Raw genomic sequence first — 21,622 nt, forward strand, 5'->3', positions numbered from 1 at the left:
TTTTTGTATTTATTGAGTAATTGCATGGGAAAATGATGTTAATTAAACACCTTTAGGATCAGCTCGGCGCTTTGTGACCACCTAGAGGGGTGGGATAGGGAGGGTAGGAGGGAGATGCAAGAGGGAGGAGATATGGGGATATATGTATAGCTGATTCACTTTGTTATAAAGCAGAAACTAACCATTGTAAATCCAATAAAGATGTTAAAAAAATAAAAATAAATATTTTGTAGATGTATGTATGTGCACGCATGTATGCATATGCAACTGCATACCCAATTTCCTTAAGGTTTTTAAAATGTAAGAGCTATTCATCATCATTTTCAAATCCCTGGCATATATCTTCTTAAGAAACAAACATGTCCATCGTATCCAATAAACACCATCACCCCCAATCCATAGTTGGAATGATTACCTCAAACCATTTTTGGTGAACTCAGGAATTACGTCCTCCCAGATAACTGGTTGGGAAATGAATTAAAGGAATATTCCAGAGCAAAAGTTAGTTCAAGGTCACAAGGATTTATCAGAGTTGAAAATTATTATAATAAACAACACTGGTTATTCATTTGTTCATTCATTCATTCCTTCATTCAAAAAAATTCATTAAGTTACTACTATGTAAGTCAGAAACTCTAAAAGACTCAGAAGTCCACTGCATTAATGATTTTTGTCCAGTCTGCTTTTTCACTTTAGAAATTAAATAGCCAGAGAGTGACGTCACAACATGACCAAGTAAGATATCCCTCACCCATATCACCCTCTCAACAACAATTTGGCATCCATCCACAGACAAAAGTGCCTTTGCAGGAGCTGTGGGATCCAGCAAAGGACCTGAAAGGAGTCTCACACAGCTCTGCATCAGGTAATAGGAATACAGAGCCCAATCCCAGCTGCAGATGCTGCAGGGGCTCATGAACTGGCACCAGTCCCTCTCAGCTATAGTCCTGGAGCCCCTGAGAACAATGTCTTAGTCACTCACGAATGAGAGAGCCTTTATTGAAGTCCAGGTTTCTAGTCGAAAAGTTACAGCACACAGTTGGAGCCAAATAATACAAGTTTGGATGTACTGGAGAGGGCGAAAAAAAAATTTGACTTTACTCATGCCAGCCTTCCCCCAAGGTGGCACAGTTTAGTGCCAAGAGAGACCATCTTGCCCTGCGATTGCACCCAAGAAGGAGGATGAGCATGCGTGTGAATGCCCAGCTTCCCCAGCTGTGGGGGACACTACATTTCTCCTTGTCACATCCAGATTATTGAGCTGCATGACTGGGGTGTGAAAGAGGCTGGGAGAGTGGCAGATAGGAATTTCAAAGGGTGTTAAAAGGGATGAGGATCCTACTAACGGCACTGTGAACTCCATCAAAGGTCCACTTGCAAGGCACTAGGGACACCCTGCCTGGCCCATAACTCTGAGTATCTCAGCCACCCCCACCCCCACACTGTGCACTCCTGGTGGTGATAAGAGTGAGTTTTGGAAAATGGCTAGTGAGCACACATGGAAAGTAAACCTGAACCTGCAGGCCAGGAAGACACCACAGACTTGAGCTTTAGCCTCACACTGGAGAAAGCAAAAGAGAGGATGCCAGCACCCAGGTAGTGTGCTGTAGGATCGAAAGAAGGCAACAAGCTTGAGAGCTCTGCCAAAAGAGGGAGCAAGAAGCGTGGGCAGGTATATCCACAGAAAGTCCCAAAAAGCCTCAGAATCCCTAGCAGGGCTGAGGGAATGTACTTCTCTCCCATAATCAGATAGTAAAGACTAGAGGAGGTGACTGCCACTTCAAATGCAAAGACAGCAGTAGACAACATCAAGGAACATGAGAAATCCAGGAGACATGACGTCACTAAAGGGTCACAATAATCTCCAATCCCAACAATATGTACATCTGCAATTTACCCAATAAAAAATTCAAAATAGCTCTTTTAAAGAAGATCAATAATCCAAAAGAAAACACAGAAAGACAATTAAGTGAAATCTGGAAAATAATACATGAACAAAATGAGAAAACAAAGATATAGAAACCACTTAAAAAGAACCAAACAGAAATTCTGGAGTTGAAGAATACAATAAATTAAATGAAATGCAGCAGAGACTACCAGCAGCAGAATGAGTCAAGCAGAAGAAAGAATCTGTGAAATTGAACTGTGAATTACATAAGACTTGTGAAATTATCCAGGAGAAGAAAGAAAAAAGACTAAAAAGTAAAGATGGAATAAGTGAACAATGGATTACCATCAAGAAAAACAATCTGCAAGTTACTGAAGTTCCAGAAGGAGAAGAGAGGGAGAAGGAGGCAGAAAGCTTATTCAAAGAAATAATGAGGGAGAGATTGGTTCAAGATGGCGGAGTAGAAGGACGTGCTCTCACTCCCTGCGAGAGCACCAGAATCACAACTAACTGCTGAACAATCATCAATAGGAAGACACTGGAACTCACCAAAAAAGATGCCCCACATACAAAGACGAAGGAGAAGCCACAATGAGATGGTAGGAGGGGTGCAATGACAATAAAATCAAGCCCTATAACTGCTGGGTGGGTGACTCACAAAATGGAGAACACTTATACCACAGAAGCCCACCCACTGGAGTGAAGGTTCTGAGCCCCACATCAGGCTTCCCAACCTGGGGGTCCAACAACAGGAGGAGGAATTCCTAGAGAATCAGACTTTGAAGGCTGGCGGGATTTGATTGCAGGACTTAGACAGGACTGGGGGAAACAGAGACTCCACTCTTGGAGGGCACACTCAAAGTACTGTGTGCATCAGGACCCAGGGAAAGGAGCAGTGACCCCATAGGAGACTGAACTGGACCTACCTGCTAGTGTTGGAGGGTCTCCTGCAGAGGTGGGGGGTGGCTATGCCTCACCATGAGGACAAGGACACTGGCAGCAGAAGCTCTGGGAAGTACTCCTTGGCGTGGGCCCTCCCAGAGTCCACAATTAGCCCCACCAAAGAACCCAGGTAGGCTCCAATGTTGGGTAGCCTCAGGCCAAACAACCAACAGGAAGGAAACCCAGCCCCACCCATCAGCAGACAAGTGGATTATAGTTTTACTGAGCTCTCCCCACCAGAGCAACAGCCAGCTCTACCCACCACCAGTCCCTCCCATCAGGAAACTTTCTCAAGCCTCTTAGAAAGCCTCATCCACCAGAGGGCAGACAGCAAAAGCAAAAACAACTACAATCCTGCAGCCTGTGGCACAAAAACCAGATGTGGCACATTCACAGAAAGATAGACAAGATGAAAAGGCAGAGGTCTATGTAACAGATGAAGGAACACAATAAAACCACAGAAAAACAACTAAATGAAGTGGAGATAGGTAACCTTCCAGAAAAAGAATTCAGAACAATGATAGTGAAGATGATCCAGGACCTCAGAAATACAATGGAGGCAAAAATCAATAAGATGCAAGGAATGTTTAACAAAGAACTAGAAGAATGAAAGAACAAATAACAGAGATGAACAATACTATAACTGAAATGAAAAATACACTAGAAGGAATCAGTAGCAGAATCACAGAGGCAGAAGAACGGATAAGTGACCTGGAAGACAGAATGATGGAATTCATTGCTGTGGAACAGAATAAAGAAAAAAGAATGAAAAGAAAGGAAGACAGCCTAAGATACCTCTGGGACAACATTAAACACTCCAAAATTTGCATTACAGGGGTCCCAAAAGGAGAAGAGGGAGAGAAAGGACCTGAGAAAATATTTGAAGAGATTATAGTCGAAAACTTCCCTAACATGATAAAGGAAATAGCCACCCAAGTCCAGGAAGTGCAGAGAGTCCCATACAGGATCAACCAAAGGAGAAACATGCTGAGACACAAAGTAATCAAATTGGTAAAAATTAAAGAAAAAGAAAAATTACTGAAAGCAGCAAGGGAAAAACGACAAATAACATACAAGGGAACTCCCATAAGGTTAACAGCTGATTTCTCAGAAGAAACTCTACAAGCCAGAAGAGAGTGGCATGATATATTTAAAGTGATGAAAGGCAAAAACCTACAACCAAGATTATTCTACCCGGCAAGGATCTCATTCATTCGATGCAGACATCAAAAGCTTTACAGACAAGCAAAAGCTAAGAGAATTCAGCACCACCAAACCAGTTCTACAACAAATGCTAAAGGAACTTCTCTAAGTGGGAAACACAAGAGAAGAAAAGGACCTACAAAAACAAACCCAAAACAATTACAAAAATGGTCACAGGAAACTACATATCGATAATCAACTTAAACGTGAATGGATTAAATGCTCCAACCAAAAGACACAGGCTCTCTGAATGGATACAAAACCAAGACCCATACATATGCTGTCTACAAGAGACCCACTTCAGACCTACGGATACATACAGACTGAAAGTGAGGGGATGGAAAAAGATATTCCATGCAAATGGAAATCACAAGAAAGCTGGAGTAGCAATACTCATATCAGCATGCAAATGGAAATCACAAGAAAGCTGGAGTAGCAATACTCATATCAGATAAAATAGAATTTAAAATAAAGAATGCTACAAGAGGGCATCCCTGGTGGCGCAGTGGTTGAGAGTCCGCCTGCCGATGCAGGGGACACAGGTTCGTGCCCTGGTCTGGGAAGATCCCACATGCTGCAGAGCAGCTGGGCCTGTGAGCCATGGCTGCTGAGCCTGCGCGTCCGGAGTTTGTGCCCCGCAACGGAAGAGGCCACAACAGTGAGAGGCCTGCGTAACACACACAAAAAAAATGTTACAAGAGACAAGGAAGGACACGAAATAATGATCAAGGGATCAATCCGAGAAGAAGATATAACAAGTATAAATATTTATGCACCCAACATAGGAGCACCTCAATTCATAAGGCAACTGCTAACAGCTATAAATGAGGAAATCGACAGTAACACAATAATAGTGAGGGACTTTAACACCTCACTTACACCAGTGGACAGATCACCCAGACAGAAAATTAATAAAGAAACACAAGCTTTAAATGACACAATAGACCACATAGATTTAATTGATAGTTATAGGACATTCCATCCAAAAACAGCATATTATACTTTCTTCTCAAGAGCGCATGGAACATTCTCCAGGATAGATCACATCTTGGGTCACAAATCAAGCCTTAGTAAATTTAAGAAAACTGAAATCATATCAAGCATCTTTTCTGACCACAATGCTATGAGATTAGAAATCCATTACAGGGGGAAAAAAGTAAAAAAAAAAAAACACATGGAGGCTAAAGAATACATTACAAAATAACAAAGAGATCACTGAAGAAATCAAAGAGGAAATCAAAAAATACCTAGAGACAAGTGACAATGAAAACACGATGATCCAAAACCTATGGGATGCAGCAAAAGCAGTTCTAAGAGGGAAGTTTAGAGCAATACAATCCTACCTCAAGAAACAACAAACATCTCGAATAAACCATCTAACCTTACACCTAAAGGAACTAGAGAAAGAAGAACAAACAAAACACAAAGTTAGTAGAAGGAAGGAAATCATAAAGATCAGAGCAGATATAAATGAAATAGAAACAAAGAAAACAATAGCAAAGATCAATAAAACTAAAAGCTGATTCTTCAAGAAGATAAACAAAATTGATAAACCATTAGCCAGACTCATCAAGAAAAAGAGGGAGAGGATTCAAATCCATAAAATTAGAAATGAAAAAGGAGAAGTTGCAACAGATACCACAGAAATACAAAGCATCTTAAGACACTACTACAAGCAATTATATGCCAATAAAATGGACGACCTCGAAGAAATGGACAAATTCTTAGAAAGGTATAACCTTCCAAGACTGAACCAGGAAGAAATAGAAAATATGAACAGACCAATCAAAAGTAATGAAATTGAAAACATGATTAAAAATCTTCCAACAAACAAAAGTCCAGGACCAGATGGCTTCACAGGTGAATTCTATCAAACATTTAGAGAAGAGCTAACACCCATCCTTCTCAAACTCTTCCAAAAAATTGCAGAGGAAGGACCACTCCCTAACTCATTCTATGAGGCTACCATCACCCTGATACCAAAACCAGACAAAGATACAACAAAAACAGAAATTAACAGACCAATATCACTCATGAATATAAATGTAAAAATCCTCAACAAAATACTAGCAAACAGAATTCAACAACACATTAAAAGGATCATACACCATGGTCAAGTGGGATTTATCCCAGGGATGCAAAGATTCTTCAATATACCCAAATCCATCAATGTGATACACCATATTAACTAATTGAAGAATAAAAACCATATGATCATCTCAATAGATGCAGAAAAAGCTTTTGACAAAATTCAACACCCATTTATGATAAAAACTCGCCAAAAAGTGGGCATAGAGGGAAACTACCTCAACAAAATAAATGCCATATACGACAAACCCACAGTAAACATCATTCTCAATGGTGAAAAACTGAAATCATTTCTTCTAAGATTAGGAACAAGACAAGGATGTCCACTCTCACCACTATTATTCAACATAGTTTTGGAAGTCCTAGCCATGGCAATCAGAGAAGAAAAATAAATAAAAGGAATTCAAATTGGAAAAGAAGTAAAACTGTCACTGTTTGCACATGACATGATACTATACATAGAGAATCCTAAAGATGCCACCAGAAAACTACTAGAACTAATCAATGAATTTGGTAAAGTTGCAGGATACAAAATTAATGCATAGAAATCTCTTGCATTCCTATACAGTAATGATGAAAAATCTGAAAAAGAAATTAAGGAAACACTCCCATTTACCAATGCAACAAAAAGAATAAAATACCTAGGAATAAAAGTACCTAGGGAGACAAAAGACCTGTAGGCAGGTAACTATAAGACACTGAAGAAAGAAATTAAAGATGATACAAACAGATGGAGAGCTATACCATACTCCTGGATTGGAAGAATCAATATTGTGAAAATGACTCTACTACCCAAAGCAATCTACATATTCAATGCAATCCCTATCAAACTGTCAATGGGACTTTTTACAGAACTAGGACAAAAACTCTTAAAATTGGTATGGAGACACAAAAGACCCTGAATAGCCAAAGCAATCTTGAGGGAAAAAAAAGGAGCTGGAGGAATCAGACTATCTGACTTCAGACTATACTACAAAGCTACAGTAATCAAGACAATATGGTACTGCCACAAAAACAGAAATGTAGATAAATGGAACAGGATAGAAAGCCCAGAGGTAAACCCACACACCTATGGTCAACTAATCTATAACAAAGGAGGCAAGGATACACAATGGAGAAAAGGCAGTCTCTTCAATAAGTGGTGCTGGGAAAACTGGACAGCTACATGTAAAAGAATGAAATTAGAGCACTCCCTAACACCATATACAAAAATAAACTCAACATGGATTAGAGACCTAAACGTAAGACCGGACACTATAAAACCCTTAGAGGAAAACATAGGAAGAACACTCTTTGACATACATCACAGCAAGATCTTTTGATCCACCTCCTAGAGTAAAGGAAATAAAAACAAAAATAAACAAATGGGACCTAATGAAACTTCAATGCTCTTGCACAGCAAAGGAAACTACAAACTAGACGAAAAGACAACCCTCAGAATGGGTGAAAATATTTGCAAGCAAATCAACGGTCAAAGGGTTAATCCCCAAAATATATAAATAGCTCACGCAGCTCAATATTAAAAAAACAAACAACCCAAAAATGGGCAGAAGACCTAAACAGACATTTCTCCAAGGAAGAAATACAGATGGCCAAGAAGCACATGAAAAGCTGCTCAACATCACTAATTATTAGAGAAATGCAAATCAAAACTACAATGAGGTATCACCTCACACCAGTTAGAACGGGCATCATCAAAAAAATCTACAAACAACAAATGCTGGAGAGAGTGTGGAGGAAAGGGAACCTTCGTGCACTGTTGGTGGGAATGTAAATTGATACAACTGCTATGGAGAACAGTATAGAGGTTCCTTAAAAAACTAAAAATAAAATTACCACATGACCCAGCAATCCCACTACTAGGCATATACCCAGAGAAAACCATAATTCAAAAAGACACATGCACCCCAATGTTCATTGCAGCACTATTTACAATAGCCAGGACATGGAAGCAACCTAAATACCCACTGACAGACGAATGGTTAAAGATGTGGTACATATATATAATGGAATATTACTCAGCCATAAAAATGAATGAAATTGAGTCATTTGTAGAGACGTGGATGGATCTACAGACTGACATACAGAGTGAAGTAAGTCAGAAAAAGAAAAACATATATCATATATTAACACATATATGTGGAACCTAGAAAAATGGTACAGATGAAATGGTTTGCAGGGCAGGAATTGAGACACAGATGTAGAGAACAAACAAACGTATGGATACCAAAGGGGGAAAGTGGCAGGGGTGGTGGTGGTGTGACGAATTGGGAGTTTGGGATTGACATATATACACTAATATGTATAAAATGGATAACTAATAAGAACCTGCTGTACAAAAAAATAAATTAAATAAAATTCAAAAAAAAAAAGAAAGAATGATGGAGACCTCCCCAAATCTGAGGACAGATTTGGATATTCAAGTTCATGAAGCTCATAGGTCACCGAACAAACTTAACTTAAAAGATCTTCTCTAAGACCATTTAATGAAACTGTCAAAAATCAAAGACAAAGAGGACCTTAAAAGCAGAAAGAAGAAAGAATCTTGTAATTTATAGGGTAACCCTGATAAGGCTATCGGCAAATTTCTCAGTAGGAATCTTATAGGCCAGGAGAGAGAAGGAAAATATATTCAAAGCAGTAAAAGAAATAAAAACCTGCCAGTCAAGAATACTCTATACTGGCAAAGTTCTCTTTTGGAAATGAAAGAGAGATAAAGATTTTCCTCACAAAATAAAGCTGAGGGAGTTCATCATTACTAGACTTGTCTTTCAATAAATGCACAAAGGGGTTCTTCAAGCTGAAATGAAAGTAGCATGAAAACATATGAATATATACACTGCACTGGTAAAAGTAAGCATATAGTCAAATTTAGAATAATACTATAATATGGTGGTGTGTTAACCACTTCACTCTAGTATAAAAGTCAAAGAACAAAGGTATTAAAAACATCTATATCTATAGTAATTTCTTAACGAATACACCATATAAAAAGAGGTAAATTGTGACATCAAAAATATAAAAGGAAGTGAGAAGAAGTTTTTGTGTGCAAGTGAGGTTGTTATCAGGATAAAGTAGATTATTATAAGATATTTTATGTAAGCTTCAAAGCAAAGCAAAACCTACAGTAGATATACAAAAGATAAAGAAAAGGGAATCAAAACATACCACTACAGGTAATCATCAATTCACAAAGGAAGGCAACAAGAGAAGAAGAAAGGAACAAGGGCACTACAAAACAGCTAGAACAATTAATAAGATGACAGTAAGTCCTTACCTATCAATAATTACTATAAATGTACATGGTTTAAATTCTCTAATCAAAGGGCATAGAGTGGCTGGCTGGATTAAAAGACCTAGCTAACTGCTGCCTACAAGAGATTCATTTCAATTTTAAGGACACACATACTCTCAAAGTGCAGGGATGGAAAAATATATTTGATGCAAGTGAAATCAAGAGAACAGGAATACCTATACTTATGCCAGACAAAGTAAACTTTAAGTCAAAAATAGTAACAGGAGACAAAGAAGGTCATTGTATAATGATAAATAGGGGTCAATTCATCAAAGATATGTAACAATCATGAATATATATGCATTGACATCAAAGCACCAACATTATATTAAGCAAATCCTAATTTCTGAAGGGAGAAATAGGTACAATACCATAATAGTAGGGGACTATATTATCCCACTTTCAACAACATATAGATCATCCAAACAGAAAATCAATAAGGAAACACTGAATTAAAGTATACCTTAGTCCAAATGGACCTAAAAGACAAATATAGAAAAAATATATTCCATCTGACAGCAGCAGAATATACATTCTTCTCAAGCACACAAGAAACATTCTCTAGGATACGTCAGATAAAAAAATAAATCTAAGCAAATTTAAGAAAACTGAAATCATACCAAGTATATTTTTCAAATACAGTGTTATGAAACTAGAAGTCAGTAATTGAAGGAAAACTGAAAAATTCACAAATATGTGGAAATTAAACAACATACTCCTGAAAAATCAATGGGTCAAAGAAGAAATCAAAAGTAGAATAAAAAAATATATCTTGAAAAAAACCGGAAGAGAAACACAGCATGCCAAAACTCAATGGATGCAAAAAAGCAGTTCTAAGAGAAGTTTATAGCAATAATAACAAAATACACATCCTTTCATGGCAAACTCTAAACAAATTAGGTATAGGAGGAACATACTTCAACATAATAAAGGTCATATATGACAAGCCCACTGCTAACATCATACTCAATGATAAAGTTTTTCCTTTAAGATCAGGAAAAAGACACAGGTGGGCACACTCACCACTATTCTTGAACACAGTGCTGGAAGTCCTAGACAGAGCAATTAGGCAAGAAAAAGAAAAGGCATCCAAATTGGAAAGGAACGAGTAAAACTGTCTTTGTTTACAGATGATATGATGTTATATACAGAAATCCCTAAGACTCCACTAAAAAACTGTTTGAACTAATAAATGACTTCAGTAAAGTTGCAGGATACAAAATCAACATATAGAAATCAGTTGTTTTTCTATACACTAACAATAAAATAGCTGAAAAAGAAATAAGGAAAACAATCCCATTCACATCAAAAAGAATGCAATACTTAGGAATATATAAAATGTATTGATTGACTTTTCCACCCAGTCACAGGAAGCAACATCTTCCATGGTTACTAAAATTTCCCTTGAACAATGCCTCTCTCCTTCGTACGTGAAAGCCTTTGAGAAATTTCCTTGTTTGGCTGGTTTACCAGCAGGCCCCACCAATGCAGTGATCCCTGGACATCAAATAGCCTTCTTACTCTCATATACCTGGAAATGATAAAAGCCAAGCAATAAAACCAGAGTAAAAGCAATATTATTATTGTCATAGGCCGAAAGAGTCTGGATGAGGAAGCCTGGTATGTGCCTCTACATTCAGAAGAGTAGCTTTGATAGACAACATCATGAGGCTAGTGGTTGAACTTCAGAAAAAAAGTCTAGAATATTCTATGGAATAGGTCCTTCTTTCATTAGCTAAAATTCTCCTACTGGAATATAACTGTTAGGACTCCACAGAGGTGATGCATTTTAAAAAATTAATTGTATGCATACACATATTTGAATTTACAGAATTTATTTTCCTATATTCATTGATTTTTTAATGATCTCTTCTGATCTCAAAATAAATGATTTTTTTCCCCAAAAGAACTATTATTAAGGTCACTGATTTATAAAAAAGAATTCCTTTACTCTGGTACCAATCTGGTTCGCTACAATGGTTGACATGGTATTATTTTATTATCCTAATGGTTGACACAATGCCTTTATATTATTCCCGATGGTCTGAAATCCTCTTGGATACTTGGTCTCTTTGGTGATCACTTAACTTTGATTTCTTCTACAAATACCACAGTGGAGTGAACCACCGTTAGTGACTGGAATGTCGGTCTTTGTTGTAGACCTGATAAAGCCTTATCTAAAGGCCCTGAGGAGGGGGTGACTCCTTCCCTGCAGGGGAAAGAGATGTGTTCTGTTTTCTCATGCTTGGAATTGACAGAAAGCAAATAAGAAAGAGGCCTGCTAAGCCTGAGGTTACTCAAGGCTTGGCTGGTGATGATTGGTGACTGTGGAGCCATTCCAGAGCCTCCAAATTTACATCCAGAAAAACTCAGTTTCTAAAACTATGCAGCCCTCCAGGGAGGCCACCATGAGACCCTGGGGGATAGTGGGCAAGGAAGACCCATCTGAATGGCAGACATGGGTGATGCAACTGGTTAACCAAGGAACATCCTACACTGACAAACCAAGAATTCTACTCCTGCCCAGCAGAATTTGATATGTATTAGTATCAGTGATTTCTGTTTGTTTTCCATTCTCTCTATTCCCAAGTGGTAGTTTTCCCTTGGATTCATGCTTCCTGTTGTTTCTCTGTCGTTCTATATCGTGGGAGTACAGACAGATAACTTGTTTTTTAAAGCTATGAGTTGCTAAGCCAAGAGGAGCAGCTGAGTCTGGGTCTGATGGAGGTGATGTCATCCCCAGCTGTGATCACAGGGTGAGGCTTTGAGCTGGGCTCCCTTCAGGAAAGAATGAATGCATGTCACCCAAAATGTATAAATGGGAAGAACGGGTTTGTGTATGTTGGAGAGCCAGGGAGATAAATGACCCTTAATTTTCTCTACTATAGGCCAAGAAGCTAAAATGCTCATCATCCTAGAATCTCTTGCAGCTAAGGGGGAAACCATATGACTCAGTTTTGGCCATTGAGATGTAAACATAAGTTCCTGAGCTAGGATTCTGGAAAAGCTTTTAAAACTTCAGAATCAGCCTTATGATTCTTTAGCCTTTTGCCCTTTTCTTTTTCCTGGCTTAAATGTGGATATTATAAGTGGCACTTTAGAAAAGAACATGTAAATGTATGGATGAAAGCCACATATAAAGAATCACAGAGCAGCCTTGACCCTTGATGGCACCCAAAACATTTTGCCCTTCATTGCTTATCTACAGCTTTCTTATTAATGAGTAAAATAAACACCTACAAGGTAAGCTATCGTTAGTTGGTTTTTCTCAGCTCTTTTCCTGTTATGCTTGAGACATATTCCTTGGCAAATGACTATCTTTTAAATCCCCTAAAATTGGCAAGAGTAGCAACAACCAATATTTTTAATCCAGAGCTGTAGCAATCCCAGGAGATAAATCATATGCTGAAAATCCAGAATAAGAAAGAAGTTTTATTCAGTGTTGATTCTCCAACACCTAGCACAGTGCCTGGCACTTAGCAAGCAATAAAAATGTTTGTTCGTTGATCCTATTGATTGTATTTTTCAGAAAACTTTTAAAATAAAGTAACACTTAAAGCATATATCAGAATTTACAGAAAGTTCAGTAACAAATTTGAATTTAATGCATAACAATATTTATTGAATAATTAACATGTATTGAATTGTAATCTAAACACTATACTAAATTCTTTGTGTTTATTTTTAGTTAATTTTCACAGCAGTCCTATAAACTAAGTATTATTATTGGAGAATTTCAGAGGTATTTAAATAAGTTAGACAAGGTCACACAGCCAGGTGGTATGAGAGCCAGGATTCAAGGCCAAGTATATCTCCCTCCAAACCTATGCTCTTAATCACTATGTATTAATAAAATATTTTAAATCTGCTCTCCTAAAAGAAACACTTTTGATCCCTAAAAACCCTTTCTGGCAGAACAGCAAGTACACAGAAAATGTCAGTCTATGTTAATGGCTATACATTATTAATCAATTACCACTTACTGGATGAGTTATTAATTCCTCCTTGTTGACAAATCAGTTGAATATTTCATATGCACACATTGGAGTAAGTTAGCTAAATAAAGTGATTCACTTGGAGCATTTCATGTTTGCTCCAGGTTGCTATTGGGAACCTCGGTTATTTGTGGCATTTTTGCTCAAAAATCCTGGAGTTATTAAAATCTGGCCCCACAGACTGCAGAGTAGGATATTGATAAGAACAAGGATGCAGGTGGCAATTCAGTAGATACTTAAACAGCAAAAAATGTAGTGCAAGTTTCCCACACCTTGCAGACTGCAGGTTTATACGATAATAAACAATTATCACCAGGACAAAGGGGAAAAGGCCATGAAATCCAATAGCGCAGTGAGAAATCTACTAATACAGGTGGTCAAGCTTGTTCCATTTCATTGTCAAAGGGAGGCTATTTACTTGCTTCCAGTAGTTCAATTACAGAGTCATTTACTGCTGAAAGTTTTCCAGTAGGCAGATGTAGATCTACAGCTCTGGGCTTTACATTCAAAATCAGTGAGGAAAAAGGGAATAAGAATCTCCTCCACAGACAGCATAATTGATAAGGTAGAGATCTGTAAGCAACCCCAGAAATAAAATAAGTGCTTTTAAGCATCCCAGTTGGAATCTCCTTACTGTGTATAGTGGGCATGGGGAAGGGTCAAGATGCTGACTATAATTAATGATGTTTTAGAAGCTCTTTAAAATATTTTCCCTTTGATAGTTTTCTGTCTAGATGAGATATCAGTGGTTGGTGTGTGTGTGTGTGTATGTGAAAAATAAAGAGAGAGAGAGAGAGAGAGAGAGAGAGAGAGAGAGAGAGAGAGAGAGAGATTCCTTGTGTACCAAAATGCTCAGAAACAGAGGGAAAATATTCACAATGGATCCTCAGTAGTTATAAAATCAAAGACAACTTTCTTTTCCTCTTGCGCAAGATAAAAGTGGGTTTTATCCAACAAATAACACTGTGTGTGTGTGTGTGTGTGTGTGTGTGTGTGTGTGTTCTGAGGACATTTGAAACAGTGGAGATTATACCGACTGTAATCATTATTTCTAAACTGCCACAATCTAGCAATTTCCAAAATTTGGCAGTGTATCCATAGACTAGATCAAAGATATGTCAATAACAAGGGTTTTTCTTGAGCATGTTTTTCATCATTTTCTTGTCAATAGGTTCTGCCTTTCAGTTGAAATTCAATTTATATTTTGCATACACCTAACCACTGTAATTTTATCACTTGTTTGCTGGGCATAAGAAGCCACTACTTAAGTGGCCAAGTAACTTGACTCTTGTCAAGTAACCTTTAAACCAAGACACGTATGTAATTCCCTTATTAATTACAAAGATTAACTTCATCAATCTTAGTTCATGACCAAATTCAAAACTTCCAGGCACAATCATGATAAGAAGTACACAGCTGAAAGATTTTAAATTCTAATTTATCCCACCTTGAAAAACAATTAAGGTGTCATAAAGGGCAATGAGTCCACCAAAGTAATCTCTATGGGAAGTGACCCACAACAAAAGGTTAACAGATAGGGGAGGTATCAGCTTGCTAGAAGACAACTGAAGATGAAGAAAACCAAATATACCACCTCTAGTTATTGGATGCTGAAATTGGAAAATGTCATCAGAGAATTTTAGCAATGATAATAAAATCCAAATGACCAAAAATTTGACAACTTAGTCAATATAACTCAGCTCTCTGTGGGAATAGTTAAGAGTAAGTGTATACATAAATATGGCATAAAAGCATTAGATCAGAATTTCAAGATCTATTGGCTTTTCTACCTAACTTTTGAGAATCCAAAGATCAACACATTCACTGGTAGTAATCAGAAAACTTAAGTTTCATGTGAATAATTAATGGTCCAAAATGACCATTATTTTAAAACAAATGTGTACCAAGCATCCCTATGCTATAACTAATTTTTTAAACTTTTTATTTGCAAATAATCATAGATTTACAGGACGATAGTACAGAGAGATCCCCTGTACCCTCCACCCAGTTTCCTCAAAGGTTATATCTTACATAATTTTAGTACAATATCAAAACCAGGAATATTGTGTGCACAATATGTGTGCATGTCACTTTTATCATATGTGTAGATTCTTGTATTTACCACTGCAATCAGGATACAAAACTATTATAAATGATTTTATTTGTTTTCTTGAATATAAAAATGCATTATAATTTCAGGTAGAAAGTTCCAAACTACTTGTTTTACAAAACAATCACAGCATATTGAAAATTATTAATATTTAGGAAATTATTATCTAAGAAAACTCTATTTATAAAGGCCAAAGTGAAATTCTAGCAATACAGACAACATACATTTGTGTTAAACTTATCTCCCTGTACAGATTGGACCACCCCATCATTCAGCGATTGGCTCTCCGCAGCATGAGAGTGAGTGAGTTTTCAACACGTAGTTTATCAAAGACATCTTACTGAGAACTGTACTCCTCCAAAACTGTTTACTGGTGAAAGCCCCAGATACACACATGCGCATACACACACCGCTCTGGTCTGGGGTAAAACAGAGCACTTCACAAGTGCCTTTAAATCACTAATGAAGTTACCATAATAAAGGAGAACATTAATAAATATACACAAAGAATTAATGAAATAAACTAGCCAGATTCTTCCAAGCCAAGGCTACCATGGGGTTTCTTATTTTCCCTAACAAGTAAACATAATCCAAATTGTTGCAAACTCCAACTCAATTCAGCTCATGGCAGTGGAAAAATATATGATCACAAAAGAAAAAAAAATCAGAATCGAAACACCATTCTTACCTTGGCCATTTGTGCCTGCACGCCATTTGCCTTGAGAGACGCTACTGCTTTCTGTGCAGCTGCCGGACTGTCAAAATCTACAAAACCATACCCTGTGAAAACACAAAGACCCTGGTTAGTACTCACAAATAGCTGCATCTCTGTCACACCAATAGAACGTGTGTTTGTGGTCAAACTTGCACTCATGACCCTGCTTGAACCATAGACCTCAATCTATGGCCCTTAACATGTCAGGAAAGATACCACAATATCGTTCAACATAAAATAGTAACTCGCTTATTTTCTAGAGGTTGCTTTTGATATTGGTTATGTAATCAGCAAGCTGATTTAGACTAATTTGGTGAGTAAGGTAATATATTATTTAACCATGTTCTTCTTTCTTCAGTGGATTTGCTGCAAGAATGAGGAACACAAAATGCTGAAAAATAAAGAAAAGTTTATCTCGAAAGTTAATTTTCTAAACCTCAAAAAAACTGACGGTAATAAAAGCCATGATAGAACCAGCATGAAGTTAGTACAAGCAACCTCAACAGTTTCTGGTATTCAGTAGGCATTCAATAAATGCATGTTGACTACATGAACGAATAAAGGTTGTGAATGAGTCCAGGGAGGTTTGAAACTAGTTCCAGTTGATTTCCAAGCTTGTGTTAAGTCATTACAGACCTCGTTTCTCTCAAACATAACATCCTAAATAAACGATTTGACTGTTAAGGAACCTGTGATAAAGAGTGAGTAAACAGAGAAATATTCAAGCGTCTTTTAAAAATAAGAAACAAAGACCCATGTCACATATTTGTTACTTAAGTATAATCTGAAAAGGGTACAAGAGTTGCCTATACTGTTCTCTGATTGTGTGCCTGTGTGTGTGTGTGTGTGTGTGTGTGTGTGTGTACAGAGTGAGGCCAAAGAAACAGCCAGTAAAACAGAATAAATGAAAAGGGGATTTTGCATACCCATAAAATAGCTGATATTAGTTCAGGACTTAGCCTAACAGTAATTTCAGCTGCCAAGGATATTTCAAAATAAAAATGCTCAAGAATGAGTGTTTGGCACTCAGTGCCCACCATACGTATCCCGCTCCTCTCCTCAGCTGTCAGGCAGGGATTTGCTCTGTATTCCAATATTTTTCTCATTTAGAAGTTTTGAGGGGAACTGCTAAGGCAAACCTACTAACCATGCACTGTGACCATGCCCCCCCCCACTAAAATAAACCAAAGAGTGAAAGGGAATTCAATTACCAAGTTGTTTCTTGTAATTAACTTTTTAATTTTCTCCCCTTGAATCTCTTCTTCTTTTTCTCCCTCCCAGCATGTTAACCTAAAATGAACTTGTTACACATCAGTGTACCATCAAATGCTCTTGAAAAGCTGGGCAGAGAAACTGGGAAATTTGTATTTCGAATCCAAAAGGAAGCCTGCTCTGTCAGTATTGCTAATTCCTTTCTTCCCACAAAATTCAAACTATGTGACTAATATGAGTATTACCACCCACTAAGATGAGTAAGATGAGGGAAAAAGCAGAAAGAAAAAGAGGAAAAAGAACAAAATAAGTCAAGAAGTAGAGTTAGAGGGAGAGGAAGATAAAACTAAAATGCAGACTTTCTCTCCTATGTTCCAGCAACTGCCCTGAGTGGGTGATGTGTTGACACCTGATGAAATGATAATAATACATGTACTACTGTCCTGCCTGTTCACGTATATAAATAGAGAAGCTGAAGCTGAAGCCAGGCGACAAGACTGGTCCCAAATCACGAGCTGCTTAATCAGTAGAGCCAGGATGTGGAGCAAAGTCCACACAGGCCTTTTCCAAATATACTGTACTATGAACTGCTTTATAATCTTATTTTGCAAACTATTTCTAGCAGCCCCTGAAACCCACCAGAGAGAGGACACAATCCTTGAAAATCCCTTAGACTCTGAGGTTAGCACATGAAATAAAACAATCCCGTAAAAGAATTCAACCCAGCTCATTCAGTCAGTACACTTATTCATGGAGTGGTTGAGTTCTCAGCAGAACGGGCTACATGAGGTTTGACAAGGCACCCCTCCCACCTCATGCTTTGGTCAGTCTTCCTCATCTGTTTGCAGGCTCATTCTTTCATTCAATAAGGAAATTCTATGTCAGGCATTTTGCCAGGTACAGGGTATAGAGTAGTGAAAAAAAAAAAAACCCAGTTCCCACCCTTACGCAGCTTATAGTTGAGTTGGGAGATGGACATAAAACAAATAACCATACAAATGAATCTATAATTACAAATCGGTATGCCTTCCCTGAAAGTAAATGAGATCATATACCACAGAATCTGATGATTGATTGTTCATTATTGAAAGTTTTAAGGAAGCAGTGCCATGGGATGACCTGCATTTCTTAAACTATCACTCTAGCTGGCTTGTCTTAAAGATGGTATTGGTTTTGGGGGAGGCAGGTAGCAAGAGTGGAATCAGGGAGATAACTTAGGGGCTATTACAGCAATCTGAACAAATGACAGCTGGCCATGAAATGGACAGGATGCAATGGATGGTCTGAGTTACATTCTGGAGGCAGAATTAACAGGACCCAGTGATGGATGGACTGGGTGGGAGTAGGGGAGATACAGGCGACAAGGATTACTACAGCTTTTTCAGCATAAGCCAATGGGTGGGTGGAGATGTGATCTATAGAAATGGGGAGCTGGGAGGAGGAACAAACAGGGGAGAGGGAAAATTAAAATATTGGTTTGAGGCATGGTGAGCCACAAATGCCTGTGAGACATCTAAGTAAAAATGTCAAATAGCAGCTGGATATATTAGGCTGGTTCTCAGAAAAGGGAATAAGATTGGGAATATAAACTAGGAGATCAACAGCATGAAGATATGATTTACAGAAACAGAAAAAGACAAAAGTGCCTGGTGTAAGTAGAAACAAAGAGCCCAGGTTTGGAGCTGAACTTCACCACTGAAGTGTCAGATAGGAAAATGAGATTGCAAAGGAGGCTGAAGGAGAATCAGAGGGAAAGAAGGAAATACAAAGGGAATAAGATGTCTCATAGCCAAGGTAAGAAAGCTTCCCAAGCAGGACAGAGAGACTGACGGTGTCAAATGCCACTGAGAGTGAGAGCAAGATGGGAGCTTGAGAGACCCAATGTTTCAGGAGCGTGGACTTCTTTATTTAACTAGAGTTGATTTATAATATTGTGTTAGTTTCAGGTGTACAGCTTCAGATTCTTTTCCATTATAGGCCATTACAAGACACTGTGATGTATAGTTCCCTGTGCTATAGATAGGTCTTTGTTGTTTATTTTATATACAGTAGTGTATATCATGGACTTCTTTTCATGCTTGGCTACAGGCCAGTGGAGGCGACTGAAGTCTGCTTGAGTAGTTGAAGAGCAAGACTAAGGGAGGTGAAGAGAGTGTTTACAGTCTGCTTTGCCATTATGCTGCTGGGAAGGAGAATTAATAGCCAGCTTTAGCTCGAGGGGGATATGAGGTCAAAGGAGCTATTTGTGGTCGTTGGTTTTAAGATAGGAGATGCTATGGTTTTCAACCTTCGCTGCATGCTAGATGCACTTTGGGAGCTAAAAGAATGACCAATGCTCACTTCTCACCCCCAGGAAAATGAAATCAGTGTCTTTGGGAATGTGGCCAAGGTGTTTGCACACACACGTGTGTGTCTATTCCCCGGCTGGTTTCAGTGTGAAGCCAGGGTACAGTACTGCTGAATATTCATTCAAGTTATTCAACAAATATTTATTTGTTGCCCCTACTATGAGATAGATACTGTTCTTGGCACTTTTGAATGTTGATAAGAAAGATCAAGCAGAAGTCAAGAGATTAAAGCTTCAGGCAGAGAAGGGGATAATTTATAGGGCAATGTTCCTGAGAAGGTGGAAGTGTGAGGTGTTCTAGAACATGAATGAAGTGCTGTCCTTTGCTAAAAGAGGGACTTTGCCCTTGGCCCATTGTAACTGGAAGGAAGAAAAAAAGAGCAGTCTCAATTACCAGGTGTTATTTCTTTGTATATCTTTGTTTCTGGGACATAGCCTGAGCTTAATAAACATTTGTCGAAATTAATTGAAACCATGTTTAAAAGATGCTAAGTTACTTCATGGGACTACAGTGGGGATTAACTAATAAAAATGTCTGTTAATACATTTTGACTCTAAAGAACAATATAAATGCCAAGCAGCCAGGGCTCTGGCTTAGCCACGTTGCCACCCAGTGACGCCACCAAGGATTTCATGACTCTCGGCCTCTATCACAGTGTGGCTTCCTCCATTTTTTCCACTACACACATCACACAGGATATTACAAAATCAAGATGCTGTTCTCCAGGGCTGAACTCCAATCCAAACAGAAGAAATCCTTGTGAGGGCAGGAGACACCCTGAGCCTTGTCTGAATTGGGGAAGTTATGGGTGAACTTCGAGAAGAGTGTCTTTCCAAAGAGCCATCATGCCAGCAAGAAGAGAGGCCCCTAAGTACAAAATATCTCCTCTCCTGAAGGCTCCTGGGAAGCAAAGTTATAAATAAAGAATCAACGTTTCACTGAGTTCTGTGTTTTTCATACAAACTTACTTTCACCAATTAAAATGAACAAGCAGAGGTAAAATGTCTCAAGCACCACCCCCCCAAAAAACACACCACAATTCTGGAAATAAACATTGCATTCTTGACTCTTATGTGACAGCATATACTACATCGCAATCAGAAAGGAACAGAATTAAATACGAAGCTGCCCCTAGAGAATAATGATGCCTTTACGAAGGAATAAAGCAACTCCAATTTGGTTTCAATTTGCTTTCCTTAACTACAAATCATCAAGCCCGGGAACAGAAACCTCTGTACCTACATCTGGTGAGAGGCAGGGTAGGGAGATTAGTTCAGCTCCAGCTAATAATGCTTTATGGTAACTGCTAAAATCCTCCATAAAATGGGACCCATTGGAAACACCAGCCCCAGTGACTGAAAGGCCATTGGTCTCCCTCAATTACATAATTAAGCTTGGCAGCAGGTTCAAATGAATGAAAACTGAATGTCACTGTTTTCTCCACACACCCCTGTACTTGTTTTCCTTCCTTGTCGGGGGACAAGGCCAGCAGTTCTGCAATTAGCGGGAAGCAGAGAGCAGCAAGAAAGAACCATCTCCATGCTAATTAGGTCATTCACCAAATGCACTCACTCCATTGGCAGAGCTAATCAATACTTTCCCGAAATGCTTTAAACTTGGTGTGTTAATTTAAAGTTTTGTTATTTTTATTGCACTATAAGCCTGGTGATTTTATAAAAAGAAGAAAAAATATATATATTTAGAAATTATGACAGAGTTCTACAAACAATGGTACTGACAGAGCGTTTTGTTTTTGTTTCTTCAGTGTTATCTGTAAGCAGCTTCTCTGTGACCTTTGCCATTCAGCTGGACCCCTGTGTGACAAT

General features: G+C 38.2%; 1 protein-coding gene across 8 annotated transcripts in view; it reads right to left on the reverse strand.

The window, feature by feature from the left end:
• Window positions 1-21,622, reverse strand: part of RBMS3 (RNA binding motif single stranded interacting protein 3) — a 725,561-nt gene that overhangs the window by 377,665 nt on the left and 326,274 nt on the right. For all 8 annotated transcript variants that reach the window (XM_060162485.1, XM_060162484.1, XM_060162489.1 and 5 more), the window contains exon 4: window positions 16,210-16,301. In XM_060162485.1, the coding sequence (XP_060018468.1) occupies window positions 16,210-16,301 (92 nt within the window). The remainder of the gene's footprint in view (window positions 1-16,209; window positions 16,302-21,622) is intronic.

Source organism: Lagenorhynchus albirostris, chromosome 10 (genome assembly GCF_949774975.1).
Source record: "Lagenorhynchus albirostris chromosome 10, mLagAlb1.1, whole genome shotgun sequence".
NCBI classification, from domain to species: Eukaryota; Metazoa; Chordata; class Mammalia; order Artiodactyla; family Delphinidae; genus Lagenorhynchus; species Lagenorhynchus albirostris.